This window comes from Pipistrellus hanaki (genome assembly GCF_964339955.1).
Source record: "Pipistrellus hanaki genome assembly, chromosome: 12".
Taxonomy (NCBI): domain Eukaryota; kingdom Metazoa; phylum Chordata; class Mammalia; order Chiroptera; family Vespertilionidae; genus Pipistrellus; species Pipistrellus hanaki.
In genome coordinates, this window is record NC_140514.1 from 26,551,405 (window position 1) to 26,570,033 (window position 18,629).

At 35.4% G+C, this 18,629-nt stretch overlaps 1 protein-coding gene across 2 annotated transcripts in view; it reads right to left on the reverse strand.

The window, feature by feature from the left end:
• The window catches only part of PSME4 (proteasome activator subunit 4), an 85,460-nt gene that overhangs the window by 43,723 nt on the left and 23,108 nt on the right, over positions 1-18,629 (reverse strand). For both annotated transcript variants that reach the window (XM_084900798.1, XM_084900799.1), the window contains exons 4-14: positions 13,272-13,316; positions 11,103-11,252; positions 9,839-9,902; positions 8,962-9,036; positions 7,644-7,766; positions 6,021-6,113; positions 5,188-5,453; positions 3,892-4,078; positions 3,062-3,151; positions 1,577-1,641; positions 1,144-1,294 (exon numbers count right to left, since the gene is read on the reverse strand). In XM_084900798.1, the coding sequence (XP_084756924.1) occupies positions 1,144-1,294; positions 1,577-1,641; positions 3,062-3,151; positions 3,892-4,078; positions 5,188-5,453; positions 6,021-6,113; positions 7,644-7,766; positions 8,962-9,036; positions 9,839-9,902; positions 11,103-11,252; positions 13,272-13,316 (1,309 nt within the window). The remainder of the gene's footprint in view (positions 1-1,143; positions 1,295-1,576; positions 1,642-3,061; positions 3,152-3,891; positions 4,079-5,187; positions 5,454-6,020; positions 6,114-7,643; positions 7,767-8,961; positions 9,037-9,838; positions 9,903-11,102; positions 11,253-13,271; positions 13,317-18,629) is intronic.

Here is an 18,629-nt window from a genome sequence, read left to right on the forward strand (position 1 = left end):
GGGACAAACAGGATCATGTTCCTACAAGGCTCTGTGTACACATTTTCATCAACTGAATTTTGTGTTACTGTGTTTGTTTAAAGACACCTTATTTAATATATACTCTTGATTCATAACATGGAACTAAAATTGGCAACATAACTCATGCCTGAACAAAGCTCATCTAAAACATGCTATTTTCACCCTAGCTGGTTTGGCTCAGTGAATAGAGTGTCAGCTTGTGGACTGAAAGGTCCCCGGTTTGATTCCAGTTGGGGGCATGTGCCCAGGTTGCAGGCTTGATCCCACTGTGGGGTGTGCAGGAGGCAGCCGATTGGTGATTCTCTCTCATCATTGATGTTTTTATCTCTCTCTCCCTCTCCCTTCCTCTCTGAAATCAATAAAAATATTTTTTTAAAGAAAATAATAAAACATACTATTTTCTCTGTTAGATCTATGACAACTCTCTTATGCTTAGAATACTAGACAGTGCTTCAGCACTACTCTTAGGGGCCATTTTAAGCAACAAGATCACAAACATGTGAAACCCTGGAACTAGAGAGACATAAAAAGAACATGTTCACAGTTTGAGAGCTGAAGCAAAAAGGTAGGGTGTCACCTTATTCGACCTCAGCTGGAAACATGTGCAACTCAAATTTTTGCCACTGCAAGTGTTGACTTAGGGGTTACAAATAAATTCTAGAGAGTAGGTAAATGTGCTAATATGGAGTATGCAAATAATGAGCATAACTGTTATTAGCTTTTTCAAATTTTAGCACAGAAAGGATAAACTGGCATTAATTTATACACTTTAAGTAGCTTAAGGTTCAATTTTTTTATTTTTATTTTTGGAGAGGAGAGGGTGTTTAATCCTCACCTGAGAATATTTTTTGATGTTTTAGAGAGAGTGGGAGAGGGAAAGACAGAGAGAAACATCAATGTGAGAGAAACACATCAAGTGGTTGCCTCCTGCATGTGCCCCAACCAGGGTGCGGGCTGGGAGGAGCCTACAACCAAGGTAAGTGCCCTCAACCAGAATGGAATCTGGGATCCCTTGGTCCACAGGCCAATGCTTATCAACTGAGTCAAACTGGCTAGGACACTTGAGGTTCAATTTTTAAAACATCAAATAAGATTACAACATTGGAATTTAATTTTTCTTACCATAAATATTTCTTTGGAACACTGTGTGAGGATTGTACTAAATGTAGATGACAGACCTAATTCGACTAAACTCTCCAAGTGAGTCATTTTCTCAGTTTCTGTCTCTTCTCTTGTTTGCTCCAATGTGCTACTTTCAATAAGTCCAAAGCATCTACATAATGCAAGCATAGAAAAGAAAAGTATAATCTTAGTAACCAAAAACTGGTTTAACATTTTTTTTTGATGATCAAATAAACCTCTATTATTATGACTGTTCAAGTGACAGCTACATAACTTGCACATGACTCACAAATATAACTTTTTTAACTTCAAAAGCACCACCTTGGGTAGTCATGAAACAGTGGTTGCAATATAGAAAGACACTAAAATTGCTGGGACAGAACAATCATTGTTTTGAATTCAGATAAAGGGTAGGTCTGGGGTACATGCTCACCTGTCCATAAACTGTAAGACAAAGTCCTCAAATTCAGCTGTGGCTGAACACAGTTCTCGTTCCACCTACAACATTTATGTGGAGAACAATTAAAAGTAGCTTTTTATTTTTCTCGTTTGAACAAACAAAGCTCAAATATGGTCTACGAAATAAATATAACACTAAATTCTTATATTATATACTGTGAAATACAGCACAATTATCACATGTCAATTTAGAATAACTCAATCTATACTTTCCAGGAACCAAAATAAGAATTAACATATTTTATAAGGACCAACCTAGAAGTCAAACAGCCATTTTTATTATCAATTACATTTTTCAAACTATCCCTATATATTCCTAGTCAGGGCACATGCCTGGGTTGCAGGCTCAATCAATCCCCAGTAGGGGGTGTGTAGGAGGCAACTAATCAATGACTCTCTCTCATCATTGATATCTGTCTTTCTCTCTCTGTGAAATCAATAAAAATATTTTAAAAGTAAACAAATAAAAGAACCAGACAGTAATAAAGAAAATTTCATTAGATGTTAATCTCAACTGATTTATTAGTAACATTAGAGGCCCAGTGCACCACATTCGTGCACTCGGCAGCGGGGGGAGAGGGTTAGGTCCTTCAGCCCAGCCTGCACCTTCTCTGGACCGGGACCCCTCAGGGGATACCGGCCTAGTGCTGCTGCAGAGGCAGGAGAGGCTCCCACCATGCTGCTGCACTCACCAGCAGTGAACCCAGCTTCTGGCTGAGCAGGGTTCCCCCTGTAGAAGCACACTGACCACCAGGGGGCAGCTCCTGCATTGAGCATCTGCCCCCTGGTAGTCAGTGCACATCATAGTGACTGGTCTTTCCTTCATTTGGTAGATTCGCATATTAGCATTTTATTATATAGGATAAGAAAATGGAAAAACAAAAACCACTCTTTGCTTAACAAAGCATTTAAAAAGTAACAAAGAAATGGAAATATGCCCCAGTCGGTTTGGCTCAGTGGATAGAGCGCTGGCCTACAAACTGAAAGGTACCAGGTTCGATTCCAGTCAAGGGCACATGCCCAGGCTGTGGGCTTGGTCCCCAGTGGGGGACTTGCAGGAGGCAGCCGATCCATGATTCTCTCTCATCATGGATGTTTCTATCTCTCTCTCTCCCTCTTCCTTCCTCTCTAAAATCAATAAAAACATTTTTTTTTTCAAAAAGGAAGAAATGGAAAAATACCCCTAGGTGTCAAAACAGCAATGATGTCAAAGCCCTCTATTTATATCATTGAAGTCACAAGACAGTATTTTTTAATTTGTTAGCACCTACCCAAAGTTGTTTTTTAAAAAATATAAATTTTTATTGATTTCAGAGAGAAGAAGGGCAACAGACTTATGATCTCCTGGTTCATAGGTCAATGTTCAACCACTGAGCCACACCAGCCAGGCCCAAATATTGCTATGCATATACATTAAGAGTTAGAACTCAATTCCTTTGCAACCAGAAAGCATCCTTACCTCTGAGAGGTCATCTCTCTCTTGGAGTACAGATGAACAGTCTACTAAAGGCACCAGAGTGGAAAATGTTGCTATAAACTGGAATGTAATCTGGGAAAATGCGACAAATTTAACATTACTTACATAATTATAGTTCAAAACACAAGCATATTGTAATCTACCCAAGTAGATTATCTTCAGGGAATCCTACAATCTTTCTGGAAATATTTTACCTAGAATTGAACTTTTAAAGGTTCCTCAAAATGAACTAGCTGTTACTTTAGTAATGAAATTATACTACATTTATTGTCACGTAGCTATTTATTTAGGTTTAAGCATAAAGTTCTCCAACCTTCTGTCACTGAGAAGTTACCTTGCCTCCCTCCTAAAATGTAACCATAACTAAGAGTAAACAGTAAACACTGGTGCAGAAGCTAGAGACCAGGGAAGAGGAGTGATGTCAGGACAGGTATGAGCAGCCAGGACCTGGCAGTTTACACTTAATGATGTGTATCCTGTCCCCTTGTCACCAGTGTAGATGAAGCTAAGTGCAAATGACCACATGTTTTTTAATGTCTCTGCTTAAGGAAAATAATAAATATATGATAAGCTTTAAAACATTAAATGATCAGTAAATGAATATAGGTTACAGCAAGTTACTTATGAAGGAATACATTATACATATCAAATAACTGCCCACAGACCTAAACTTAGGCATCTATAGATATAATTCTGTTACCATTAACAAATTTTACATTGAACCATGTCCTAAGAATATTTGAAAAAAATTAACAGGTTGTCCACTTATGCAGCTATAACTTAAATACAAACAGAATCACAAATATGCTCACCATGCATTTACTAAAGTCGTTTGGATCCACCCCAGGCAGCGCTCTCATCAACAGAGGTAGCATATGTGTTGGACCTTCAGGAAACCATCTGCCCCCTGACACCAAACTGCGTGCTACTCCAATCACACAGCTTAAAGTGGCCGTGAGCTGGTGAGGTTCTGTTAAAGTCTCTAGTGCAGGGTAAGTTCTACAGTTTGAAAACAGAATTTTAAAAAAGTTCCATCACAGATACATTAAGTATAATATGTTCATAAACTGCCTTTTGGCTTACAAGTTTGTAGGTAGCAAAATATTTTGAGGGAATATATGCTCTCAAATGTTAACTGAATCACACAAATAAAGGTATATGTTTCCCCAATCTACTGCCATCTTTCCACCCTTCTCCATGCAAATTCCAGTGAAAAGGAACATAATCTGGTAGATTCTGCATTATTTCAACCATCTTAATCCACTTCCACAGTCCAATAAGATTGTATCTAATCTATTATAATAGTCAATGTTTATTAGAATTCAGAAATAACAAACTACTCTGCTCTTCCACTAAGAACTTAGGCTAAATCTGAGTTTTATGGAACTCAATCTGTTAGATCCTGCTGGGATCTAAAAACTGATCTTCTTCCACGTTTGACAAAGGTATTTAGAGAGAAATCATAAAGCTCAAGTTCAGGCAGCAGAGGAATAACAGAAGGCTGAAGTAACCACTCTCAAAACAACTCAGAGTAGCTCTGTCTTGGGAAGCACATCAGGCCTGTACTGTGACAGATTCAGCTAATGGAGAACTATTTTGTTATTAGTTTAACACAAGAAACAAAATGAATGCAGTAAGATCTACCCTGTGGAAACAACACACCTAAGATTATACAATATATGAAAACAATAAAGAAAATATAATTTTTTTCTGTGTCACTGGTTCTAATAACATAAATCCAAAACCACTTTTACTGCCATATTCTCAATACATTGTGACACTCGCATTCTAAAAAAAAAAAAAAAAAAATAGCCAGAGCCCAATTTAAAAGCACCTGAATAACTAAAATGTGCACATAATATAAAATACTTATTTTATCTATGTCTTGTCAATTGCATTTTCTCTCAAATAAACCTTTATGAAGTCATAAATCATTAGGTTAAAATGTCTTGCTTCTCCTCCAGGTACAGATATAAGCACACGATAGCGATACAGACCCCACAGAAAAGCAAAGCAAACAGAACAGAAGAGGAGAGGGAAGAGATAATCAGAATAACTATAGCCACTGCTGAGGCTTCAACAAGCATGTAATGTAAAGCTACACTTACCTTTCAAGTACCGGGGGTATTACTAACTCAGGTCTCATGAGTGCAAGGTTCTGCAGAGCCTGGGCTGCTTCTAAACTACCGGTTTTGCTAAACATAGCCAAGAGGACAGGTTGAATAATGCATTGTACAAAGTCTGTAACATCTTGATCACTAAGCTTATGGCTATCAGGCACAGGAGTTAACCAAGAAGGCTTCTTGTATCTCTCACGATGCAATCTTCGAACAACACTGTTTGGCAACCGCTGAAGGAGTTTCATTAACTTGTTCTGGGGACAAGAAGCAAAAAGTCCACGGGAGGTTCCAGCTCACAGACAGACATTCATAGTTCCTCTGCACCCTCCCAGCAAAGATTTTAAAGATAACAGCTCTAATACTTTTATTACAAAGACCTGGATAGTATAGTTAGAAAAAATAGAATGCTCTAACCAATTAAATATAATCAATACAAATATATTTCAAATTTCTGCTTTAACTTCCAGAACCACATTAACCTTCCATTACATGAAAAGCCATTTTAACAGAAAACTTAAAAAAACAAAACAAAACAAAACACACAAAGTGACAAACTGAAAAGCTCATTTCATGCTTTGGTGGCATTTTTGTTACTATTTTGTTGCCAGAATGTAGTCACTAGTTATCACATCAGTATTATCTTAGTTTACTTAGATATGTTCTATGAACTTAGTAACTTAATTTGAATGTAATCATTTACATATAGCTAAAGATGATATGAAGGACAGAAAACACAGTACAAGTTACCTAACATGTAATTGTTACATGTGGCCATAGCTCAAAAAATTCCAAAACCTAGAGTGAAAAATGAACATACTCACCAGCCAGCGCCCATTATTTGAAGGATGGTAAAAAGATGTGATGCTGTTAAACAAACCAGTCAAGTGTTTTTGCACTAGTTTACTTGGTCCACCCTGTTCAGATATAAGAGTAAAAATATCAGTAATCCCATTATACTCTGTGGTTTATATTCATCCTGATCAATTCTACCTCTGAATAGGAGTGAAAAAACAATCCCCAATGAACTTCATACATATTGATTCAAAACATTCTATTAAAAATAAGGGCAATTGCCGAGATCGGTTTGGCTCAGTGGATAGAGCATCGGCTTGGGGACTGAAAGGTCCCGGGTTCGATTCCGGTCAAGGGCATGTACCTTGGTTGCGGGCACATCCCCAGTGGGGGGTGTGCAAGAGGCAGCTGATCGATGACTCTCTCTCATCGATGTTTCTAACTCTCTATCTCTCTCCCTTCCTCTCTGTACAAAATCAATAAAATATATTTAAAATAAAAATAAAAATAAAAATAAGGGCAACTTACTGAAAACAAATTTAAAAATTGAAAAGTTTATAAGTACAACTAATGGACACAAAGATCTGGGGAGGGAGGGTATGAATTAGGGGGGGAGGGGAATGGTAAGATATGTACACAGATAATAATTTAATAAAAAAAGAAAAAGAAAAAAATTGAAAAGGTATTATTTTTCAATTTAGGATAACTATACCGTTTACTCTTGTGCAATCAAATAACTTCTATTATGAAGATTATTATCGTATAATCAAGAGTGGTAAAATAAAGTATAAAAAAATCCTTAAATGATTTAAGAAGTGAATTTCTCATTGCAGGAAATGAAGATGTAAGATTTATATAAAAGCATTAAAATATTTTATTACTTCTAAATGTAAATGTTCAAATGATTAAACCTGTTATATGTGATCACATTTTGACTCAAAAAAAAATTCTTAATCTATTGTCAAAACAAACAAACCAAACAACATAAGTTAGAGGAAAAAGGTAAAAAACTAGTATTGATCTTATCAAGTTGAACGGCCTTGGGAATAAAGGCCTGAAACCTCCTATCTGCCTCAAGGTGATCTTCTTTCAAGAAAAACCACAGACCTAAGGTAGAATGTCAGTTACATTAGGAGCCTGTCTCCTTACTGAAATGAAATCCACATTCCGGTTCCCCACTCTAGAATGGACAACCACTAAGAAACTGTAATTCCACAGCAAAATACCAATAAGAGTTTAAAAATTCTAACAATTATATCCACATGCCTGTAACCTCAATCTGACTTTGAGAAAGTCCTTTTATCTATGAGTCTGGTTCCTGGCCTGTAAAACTGTTAGACATTCTCAATTTCTCAAAACTCTAAACTCAGAGTTTTTAGGGCCCACTGGTTACAGACAATAATAAATGGTACATTATGAATACATTCTGGGTCTGAAAATATCCAAAATCAAGTGACCAATTAAACCACTACATAGAGACATATGTGATTTTATATATATATATATATATATATATATATATATATATATATATATATATTTCCACTATATAGACACACACACACACACACACACACACACACACACACACACAGTATGGTTAACACAAAATTTGGATGAACTACATAAAACAAATATAATGTATTACAAACCATCATAGCGGTGATCCATATTACAGCATGTCCTATATCATAAGCATTTGTTAAAAATCTTGGGACTAACACTTGACTACTTCCCACTGGGAGGTTCAAGCTTCTCAAAATTCTTGTAAATATCTTTAAGAAAAAGAGAATTAAAAATAAATATGTACAGTTATTAAATAACTTCCCTTAAATAACTTAAATGTTGTGTATTAGTGATATTGAATGTGGTCTCATTTGATCAGTTTTGAAGCAAATTACATACTGCTTAGTATTCTGCTTTATTCTTTAAAAATTATAGAAAATATCTACAACTTTTAAAAATGACACTCTGAGGTCACAGGCATGTGGATATAATACAGCTATATCCATGACCGCCCCCCCCCCCAAAAAAAAAACAGACAAAGGAGAGATAATAAAACATAAAAAGGCAAACCGTAGATACCTGAAGTTAAACTTGTTATGTTTTGACCTCTTTCTGTCTCTCTAAATGCACAAAAGTTATTTTCTTATGCTCCAATTCCATGCCAAGGATACACAAAATGGAAATACCTTCTGGCAGATTCCAAATTCTTTAATTCTTAACACTGACTTGATATCCGCCCCCCTTTCCTAATTTGCATTTTAATCCGTCATTTAGTAATTACATTCTAATTAAATCTATGTTTTAAATCTGTTATTATTAACAGATAGGGGGCCCAAAGGTAGGGAAAAATTACTTCTCCTCCTTAGTTTCTCTACTGGCCAGCAACAGAGGAAGACAGCACAAGCAAAGACATATAGAGCTTTTGCCTTCTGCTGGTCCCCAGCTCTGCACTACTCTCACTATGTGCTTCAGAATCACCTGGATGTCCCATTCCAGCCCTCCTGAAGTGCCACAAGTGACTCTGCTGCAGGTGAAACAATACAAAAGATGCAATGTTAAGAACAATGCACCTAGAGAAACTCTGGTTTTTAATCTAGGGAAATATATAATGTGATCTAAAAAGTGGAGAACACTAGAATAGCAATCAAATATAATACACAAAATTTGTTGCAAAGTATGAATTTATGACACCCTGAAATACTTAATGTTTTCTATTTTATTCATTTCAAAACTTATACTTCATTTCCTACACAGGTAAGACAAAAAAATCACATATTTTTGATACCTTGATATGACCCAATTAATTTTTGAAAATAAAGGATTTACCCTGTAAATCGTATTTTTATTAATGTCCTAAAATACATTGTGAAGTTAAGAATCAACATACAAAATATACTTCTTCTTAATGACATAAAAGTGCTATCAATGCTATTGTATGTTTTATGTTCAAATGTTCTTAATTACCTTTGGTACATATGGATCCCAATCTATGTACCCTATATTATCTGTAGCCAATCGTGCGAAGAGATTTACTAGTTGCTGAAAGTAAACAAAAAAAAAAAATTAAGTGAACACATTTGTTGTTGTTTTGAAATGGCACAGTCTAACTCCTCATTCATTTGTTCTTTTCAGCAATCAGTATTAGCATAACTTGATTTAATATATATTCTATAACTCAGTTTTTTAAAATCTCAAAATTTAAGTTCTGATTCCTGTCAGCCATTTAAAATGAATAGCACCCCGACCGGTGTGTCTCAGTGGTTGAGCATGGACCTATGAAGCGGGTGTGTGTGTGTGTGTGTGTGTGTGTGTGTGTGTCACAGTTTGGTTCCCAGTCAGAGCACATGCTGGATTGTGGGCTCCATCCCCAGTAGGCAGCTGATCAATGATTCTCTCATCATTGGTGTTTCAATCTCTCTCTCTCTCTTTCTCTCTCTCTCTCCCTCTCTCTCTCTCTCTGGAATTAGTAAAAAATATTTTAAAAATAACAATTAAAAATGAATAGGAAAACATAGCATTATGCACAATGCAAACAAACAAAAAAAAGAAACTTTAATCCAGTAAAACCTACTATGTGCCCAGCACTGTGCTAGTGAGGATACAAAAGGAAACAAGCAGGGTCTTACAGTCTCATGCATTTCCCATTACACTTGCATACTTCAATATATTAATAAAATCAAATAAAGAAATGCCTACTGCTGTTAAAATACAGCAAATAAAAATTTAAAAACTGATTACAACACTGCTAATAGCCAATTCTAGGGAACTGAAGTTATTTACCAAATTATTTCATATACCATTTCCAAACTAAAAAGTATAAAAGAAAAAATGGGATACTCACCCCCTCCCACTGTGGGAGATTTTGCACTGAAACCCAAAGGCCAATTAATTCATCAAACCAAAGTCTGAAGGGGAAAAAAAATATTGTTATGACTAGCAAGTGACTTATAGAAAATAGTTCAAAGCCATTTTCTTTATATTTTTTACTCTATTATTCTTACTAAAACCACACAATCTAGAAAAATAATACTGAAAGTTATAAACTTAATGTCACAAAGGACCATTTTTGCCTGAACATCATCCTTCCAATGAATTTATTCTAAAAATAAAGAAATTAAAAAAATAAAATAAAATAAAAATAATCTCATAATACTTCTACTTCATTGTCAAGTAATTACTGTCCACCCTATCTAGTACTATTTACAAGTTTCTCCTTCCTCTTCCCACCTCTCATTAAATGTTTTCTTAATACTACCTGTTCTTAAAACTCTCCCTTACTTTCTTGTCTTTAAGAACCCAATTAGTAATTACGTCATTACCTAGCACTATAATAAATGTGCCACAAAAGAAACTAGCCACAAAATGTTAAGTGCAATTAAATTACAATGGGGGAAATGATCTCAAATTAAAGAAATAGAGAATATAGAGGCAAGAAAATGTTAGAATATTGTTAAACAAATCTTTAAAATTGCCCAAGATACTAAGAGTTTTTAGAATTCTTATTAAATTAAAATTAAATTTTCAGCTATACACAAAATTTCTAACTTAAAATAAAAAGATCTGACATTTCACTACAGGAAATGGGAGAGGAGGAGGGAAACTAAGTATGAGCCCATAACACAGTAGTAATTACTATTATTCCAATTTTTTTTCATACCTTTTCTTTGTTCTTAAAAGTATAGTCTAAATTTTTTTTCATTCTAAAAAGTTCCTTAAAATGGTGCAAAGTCTACAAAAAGAAGAGATACACACCGAGAGAAACTACATGTGATAAGGGTTAAAACCTAGTTTTAGGAAAACATTTTTCCTTCCTCAAAAGTCTATGCAATTTAACATTTCTATCACTGCCTCTTGATATTCCCACTCCTTTCTTAATGTAATGTTCTTTCTCTTTTAAAGCTCTCATCCTATTTGGCTTGACATATAAGCATTATTCTCTATTTATAATCTCATATTTAAATGAGTTAGCTTTCACACACTTCAAGTATAATAAACATAATGGTTGAGTTAGGGGATTTTTCTTTACTTATTACTGCTTTACTAGTTTGCCTCTATCTGTAGTTCCTGCTATTTTCTAGAATTTCTCACGATATGTAAATACTTACTTAAAACCTTTATGATGCAATTCTGGAGGAAGGGAGGTAGGAAGAAATAGTTCAAAATAAGTGATGGCCTTTTGCATTGTTACATCAAAAGGGCACATTAAAGGCCGCCATTCTTCTAGCATCTCCGCTGTCGAATCTGCTGGAAAATATCTAATAAAAAGAAAGGTTTTCATGTATCTGGTCACTTGCTAAAAACTCTCTAACACAAACACATGATTGACAAAATAAGGAGGAGCATGTTAGCTTATAAGAAACACATTAAGCCGAAACCGGTTTGGCTCAGTGGCTAGAGCGTTGGCCTGCAGACTAAAAGGTCCCAGGTTCGATTCCGGTCAAGGGCATGTACCTTGGTTGCGGGCGCATTCCCAGTAGGGGGTGTGCAGGAGGCAGCTGATCGATGTCTCTCTCTCATCGATGTTTCTATCTCTCTATCCCTCTCTCTTTCTCTCTAAAAAACCAATAAAATATATTTTTTTAAAAAAGAAAGAAAGAAACACATTAAGGTAAATTTTCTTCTTGTCTAAGGGACTTAGAAAAATGCTACAAAGTTGAAAAAACTCAGATAAAATACAAAGTCACTCAAATCACCTCCAAATTTAAACATGTTTGTATATTTTCTTCCTGTGTACTATGTAATAGCAATAGAAAAAATTTTTGTCTGTATATAAAAAATGAGTAACAGTGAACTAAAGTGAGAAAGAGAATATCAATTGCTTAGCACATGTGGCCAAACCCTTTACACTGACCACAAAGTCCTCCTATAGAGAAGAGAGGACTGGACTAGATGATCTGGTGCTGCAGGGTCTAACGTTGTACAATTCTATTAAATGGGCAGGGGCATTCTTGGGCTAGAGACTTAAAAATCAAAATAGGAAGTGTGTGTGTGGTGTGTGTGTGTATACTCACACACATACACAAAATGAGGGTAAAGGGATGAAGAAGACCCAGGTATAATTTCCCAAATACCTATTAAGGGGGTTAGAAAAACAAAAAGTATGAGAAGTTCTGATTTGGGTATGGCCAAAAAGTTAAAAAAAAATCTTTCAAATTATCAATAGATTTACACATCGTATTATTAAATCCTATTACATTTTATACACTTGTGTTTATTAGAATCACACTTCATTCCTTGATGTGAAAATAAAATTACATTCTCATACTATTTCTGTTGAATGTATTACACATTTATATGTTTGGGCATTGTTAAACAGGTTAGAATTAAAAGAAAAATGCAGAAAATATTCTGCCTTTAAAGATTTCATACATCAATTTCCCTTCCTAATTTTTCAGAGTCAACTATTTATTAGCCTGGTGATCCAAAATAAAAGCTTGGGTGCTCTATGAACTACCCAACAACCTAAAAACCAGTAAATACCCCAGCGATGATTAAGTTTCCCAGTGAGGAAACACATAGGGCTAGAGAGTAACTGCCTAGTACAAAATGGCATTGCTCATTGGTGGCTTATGACTCAAGTTACAACTTAAGCCTCTTAAAACAGAGACATTTTATATCCTGAATATACAATTGCCCAAGACTGAGTATTGTAGATAAGCAATCTGATTTGGGAAATAACTTTAACTCATATTACAGCATACAATAAACATAGCGATTTCCATTCAAAAGAGTTCCCCGTATCCATAGTAGGATAAGTAGTCTGAGAACAATGTCATAAACAAGAGTCAGAAAATATATCTAAGTCCAAAGAACTGGACAAATATTAATACTAAATTCTATACATATTTATATTTAAATAAAATATGGAAGCTAAAGGCAAATATTCTACTGAAAGAGAACACACTAGAAAAAATGTATGAACCACATCTTCTTGTCACACTCAATTTTAATGCAATTCCCCTACAATGCCCATTTTGAAAAAGTTGTTTTTAGCTAACTAACAATAACCTAGGATAACCTTTAAAACTAATGTGATTATATGTAAATTATGGCATTCTTATTTTATAGTTGGTGACTGGTAAACCATTTAAAATTTTCTAAATTTATAAACGAAATATAAAAATTTCAGTTCAAGAGTTGGAAATGACATGTTGACTATCATCACAAGGTCAGAAACTATTTATACCTTTAATTTCCTCTTCAAAGCAAATTAAAGACAGGGAAAGGCCCATAGAAACAACATGAGGCTTTATATAAATTGAGGAGCTACTTACGGTCGGCAGCTTTTCACGAGTGTTTTGAGAACATTTTCTACAGAACTGGGGGGGAAAGCCATTTGATAAATTAGTTCAATGTATTTTAAGAACACATCTAATTCAATTAATAAAAAAAGACTCTAGATATGCTCATGAACTTAGATATTTTCTGTGTACATGCAATTGCTAATCCTCCTCTTTCATATAGACTGAAGTGTAAGGATTAAGTACCTAAACTCCATAATCTACTCTTTCCTTTGCTAATTCTCTGCTGTAAACTAAAGGGAAGAAAAGTAGGAAAAGGACAAATCATATTCAATCATTACAAAGTAGGCAGCAATGACCAAACTTCTCAACACATCAAAGAATATGCTCAGGGGCTTAAAACTTCAGAGAGTAATTTTAAATTTTTATTCAAGTGCTTTTATATCAAAATGGCAGACAAAATTTAGTGTGCTCCTAACAACAACTGCCAAAACTCCTTTTCTCTAACCAACTGATGAGAGTTCTATAACAATCCAGGGAACTTCATTAGTTGAGTAACATTAAAAGCACCAACTTATTTTCCAACTTGTAGGTGGTTCAAGTGAATATGGAAAACAAATATTTGTATATTAATTTATAATGAACATTTCTGTGTTATTAATAGTTTAAACACACAAGAAGAGAATGGAATTTTTAAAATATTAACTGGACCACAGTCAAATAAAGGTCAAATTCAAATAAATAAAGCAAAGGGGCAGTAGGTAATTGTGAAGTGGAATTTTAAAATAAAAATGTGAGTACTTATAGTATGATGTGTACAAATAAAAATAAAGCAAGTCCCCAAATCTCAAGGAAAAAGTTACTGGGGGAAGGGGAACTTTCAGGCAGTACTTCCAACCTGACATTTTCCCAATAAGCTTCTTGAAATTCTTAAATCCAGAAGTCTACCCAATTTCTCTGAAAGCTTAAGAACTAATCTGCAAAGAAATTTCAAGGACTAATATAAACCCAACTCTGTATTTTCAAGTAATCAATGTATCGTATAACCAGGAGAGAAAACTAGTTTTATTACTTAAAGAAATATAAATCCTCTTTAGTTTACAAACTACTCAGGAAACAATTAACTGGAGAGGAAACCAGACTACAACTCATAATCTGAAAATAAAAATATGACCATATGGCTAGAGAGCAATTATGGAGTATTTCCTCTGATTATCAGAGAGGTTTTATCTTCCCTCATAAAAAAAGCTCAGCAAGCTCTGTTGGATGTGGCTCAGTTGGTTGGAGCATCAGCCCACACACCAAAAGGTTGAGGCTTCAATCCCTGGCCCTGGTCAGGGTGCATATACAGGAGGAAACTGATCAATGATTTTCTCTCACATCAATGTCTCCCCTCTCCCCCCCACCGTGAGAGGTAAATAAACAGATAAATAAATAAATCTTCCTAAAGACCACGGCTATGATTTTTTTCTTCTTCTGGGCACTGCCAAAAGACTAATAACAAGGCTATGTGTTCATCTATATTTATACTTGATTTATTTACTTACTTACAATGCTCAATAAACATTTTCTATCAGGGAAATAAAGAGCACAGATCTTTAAATCTTTTACTTTGGACTGACGAATCACATTTAGAAACAAATTAATAAGCGAAGTTTAAAGAGCCATCTTGTTCCAAAATAAATATCAGATTAACTTAAGCACATTTAGAAAAGAAAATTCTAAAAGGGTAAACTTTCTGCCCAATGATATAAACAGAAGATCTATAATTTCTACAATTTCTGAAGTTTGTGTTCATAACTTTTCATTTATTTTATTATTTCTGTGGCACCTCATTTGAGAGTAACACAGAAAACCTGCTATTTTTACTGGTAACTTTTATATACTACAAACAAACTTTCATGTAATGGGGGAAATAATTTTAGAAAGCAAGTCATAAAAAGCTGCATAGCTAGCTATGTTTTGTCCAGTTCCCTTCACTCTTCAGAATAGGAGGTTAATTATAATACGTGGTAGCTCTCTATTCAATAAGAGGAATAGGGTATGTGGGAATGTGATTTAGTTCATCTCAATAAAGTAAATTTCAACCCATTCTTATATATATAAGGCTGTGCCATTGGACTTATGCTCTTTATCCAGAAAAGGGTACAATCTCTCTAACCTGTGATATCTGTATAGTGACCTTTTGTGATTCTTGTAATCTCTCAAGATGAAGGAAACAATGCTTCTGTTTAAAAATAAAATAAAAGGTTAAGGCTAGATGCTACTAGACTATGTTTACTAATTTTTAGAGGGAGTGAATTATCACTACAAACTTTTCCAATTGCTGGAAATTTATAACACTAAAGTGGTAACAAATCAAAACACTCTCCTTTTAAATCAGAAGGGATCTACATATAGATGGACTAAGTTTTGAATGGGTTTCTCGTACCCTATTTCCTCTTATAAAGGCATGTTAAGTTGAAAAGAAAGCCCTAGCCTAAACCAGTTTGGCTCAGTGGATAGAGCATCAGCCTGCGGACTGAAAGGTCCCAAATTAGATTCTAGTCAAAGGCATGTACCTTGGTTGTGGGCACATCCCCAATGCGGGGTGTGCAAGAGGCAGCTGATCAATTATTCTCTCTCATTGATGTTTCTAACTCTCTCTCTCTCTCTCTCTCTCTTCCTCTCTGTAAAAAATAAATAAAATATATTTTTTTAAAAAAGAAAGCCCTAGTATATCATGTAGTGTGGTTCACAGCTTGGCTTAGAGTCAGACACATCTGAATTTGAATACCAGTTATGCTATGTACTAGTGTAATATTATAGCCTCAGTTTTTTCTATAAGAGTAACAATACCTACCTCTCATAAGGCTGTTGTAAAAATTAAATGAGGTAATGCAAAGTAAGCAGCTATCTGGCCCAGAATTAATCACAATAAATGATAATAATTATTTCATACACAGCCAAAATAATTCATATTTTCAATTTCCTTAAGAATTAATTTTTAGCCCAGCTGGTGTGGCTCAGCAGTTGAGCATCGACCCAGGAGCCAAGAGGTCACTGGTTTGATTCCCGGTCAGGGCACATGCCTGGGGTTGCAGGCAGGAGGCAGCCAATCAATGGCTCTCTTTCATCATTGATGTTTTCTCTCTCTCTCTCTGAAATAAAAACATATTTAAAAAATAATGATTTTTGTGCTCATTTTGTTTTTATATCTATCCTCCTGTCTCTGGGTAGCTATTAATTTATGATTTAGAAAATCATATCAAAATAGGAAATTCCTTCCCCAGAGGTCACCCTACTTATTAGGGCAGAAAGTAAATTGTTGTCCCAGTTCTTGAGCTCTTGTCCCAGATTCCACAAATGAGTGTGTCAATTTTCCTCTCTGGACTGCAATTACCTTATGATGACATTCTTTATAATCCCTATGATGACATCACTAAAGAAACTATGAGATACTAGAGGCCCAGAGCACGGATCCGTGCATTAACGGGGTACCTCAGCCTGGCCTATCGGAACTGGGCCGAAACTGGCTGTCTGCCATTCCCTGAGGGGTCCTGGATTGCTCTCAGGCGATGTGCCTCGGAATCAGGCTCCCTCCTCTTCTGGTTCAAGGTGTCACCCAAGAACCACAGCAGCCACGTCACCGAAGTTTGGCAGCTCCTGCGTTAAACGTCAGCCCCCTGGTGGTCAATGCACTTCACAGCTACCAGTCGGCCGGTCGAATGGTCACTTAAGCTTTTATATATATAGATAGATGGAGCAGGGAGGCCCAAGGAAAACCAGAAAATTTGGTCTCTAGCTATTCTAATTACTAAGAACGTGCATTTTTACAAACTTAAATATTTCTCTTCCTACCTCCTCCCTTGCCTAATTATTGGGACAACATTCACTTTAAATACAAAGAAATGTACAGCAAATGATATGTTCAAGGTGAGGGTGAGGTGGAATGCCCATAGCTAGAAGTATTTTCAGTGTCACTTGACAATTCTTGAACTAAAACTTGAATTTAGAATAGTCCTATTTGGTTTTCAACTAAAAACAAGGGAAACTATAATCTTGGTATATTCTATATACCTCTCTGCCTTAAGTTACTTATAATTTAATGGAGATTGCTTATACAGTATTTTTTTTCCCTTAAGAATGTACTTAACATTTAATTTACAATAACTCAATTTTACCTGCTTTCTCTAAATCTAAACGAGTCCACCATCAATCAGTCAAACACTTTCCATCTCTCTCATATCTAATCTTTTAAGATCTAATAGCCCAAAGGGTAAGGATCAGTGGATGACCTATGAATCATGAGGTCACAGTTCAATTCCTGGTCAGGGCAAATGTGGCGTTGATCCACAGTAGGGGGCATGCAGGAGGTAGCAGATTGATGATTCTCTCTCATTATTGATGTTCTCTCTCTCTCCCCCAAATTAATAAAAAACTTTTTTTAATTAAAAAAAAATCTAATATTGCTTAGTAAATCAGCAAGTAGTCATTTTTCACAGCCACTTCACAGAAATTGGGGTAATTTTACCATAACAAATGAATATAAATAAAGTGTAACATCATCGTCAATGACGTAGCATTGGCATTGATTTTTCCATTATAATCACTTTTTTTAAAAAGTATGCCTCTATGCCAAATGTTAAGAAATTGTCTGGCCCTGGCAGGTTCCGTTCCAGGTCAGGACAGAAGCCTGGGCTTCTGGCTCCATCCCCGGGAGGGAGCGTGCAGGAAGCAGCTGATCAATGTCTCACTCTCACATCGATGTTTTTCTCTTTAAAAATCAATTTTTAAAAAATCTTAAAAAACAAACACCTAGCTAAAAAAGAAGAGTTGTCCTAATCCTGACCATTGTGTAAAAAAGAGCATGCAAAACTACTGTGACATGCCCTAACCGGTTTGGCTCAGTGAATAGAGCGTTGGCCTGTGGACTGAAAGGTCCCAGGTTCGATTCTGGTCAAGCACACCCCCGTAGGGAGTGTGCAGGAGGCAGTTGATCAATATTTCTAACTTTCTATCGATCTCCCTTCCTCTCTGTAAAAAATTCAATAAAATATATATTTTTAAATGCAAAACTGCTGTGACAGCAAACCTAATCAACATGAACTAAATAGTTTTTTAAATTGCTTTCTAAGAAGAGATCATTGCAGCATAGACAACTTTTCATATTTTTTTTAAAGTTGATTTTAGAGAGAGAGAGGAGGGGAACGGGGAGAGAGAAAAACATTGATTTGTTCCACATATTTATGCATTCACTGGTTAACTCTTGAATGTCTCCTGACCGGAGACTGAATCCACAACCTTGGCATATTGGGACACTGCTCTAACCAACTGTACTACCCAGCCAGGGCCACAAAGACAACTTTTAGAAGAAACCTGATTATAGTCATTAATAAAAATTAGCCACCT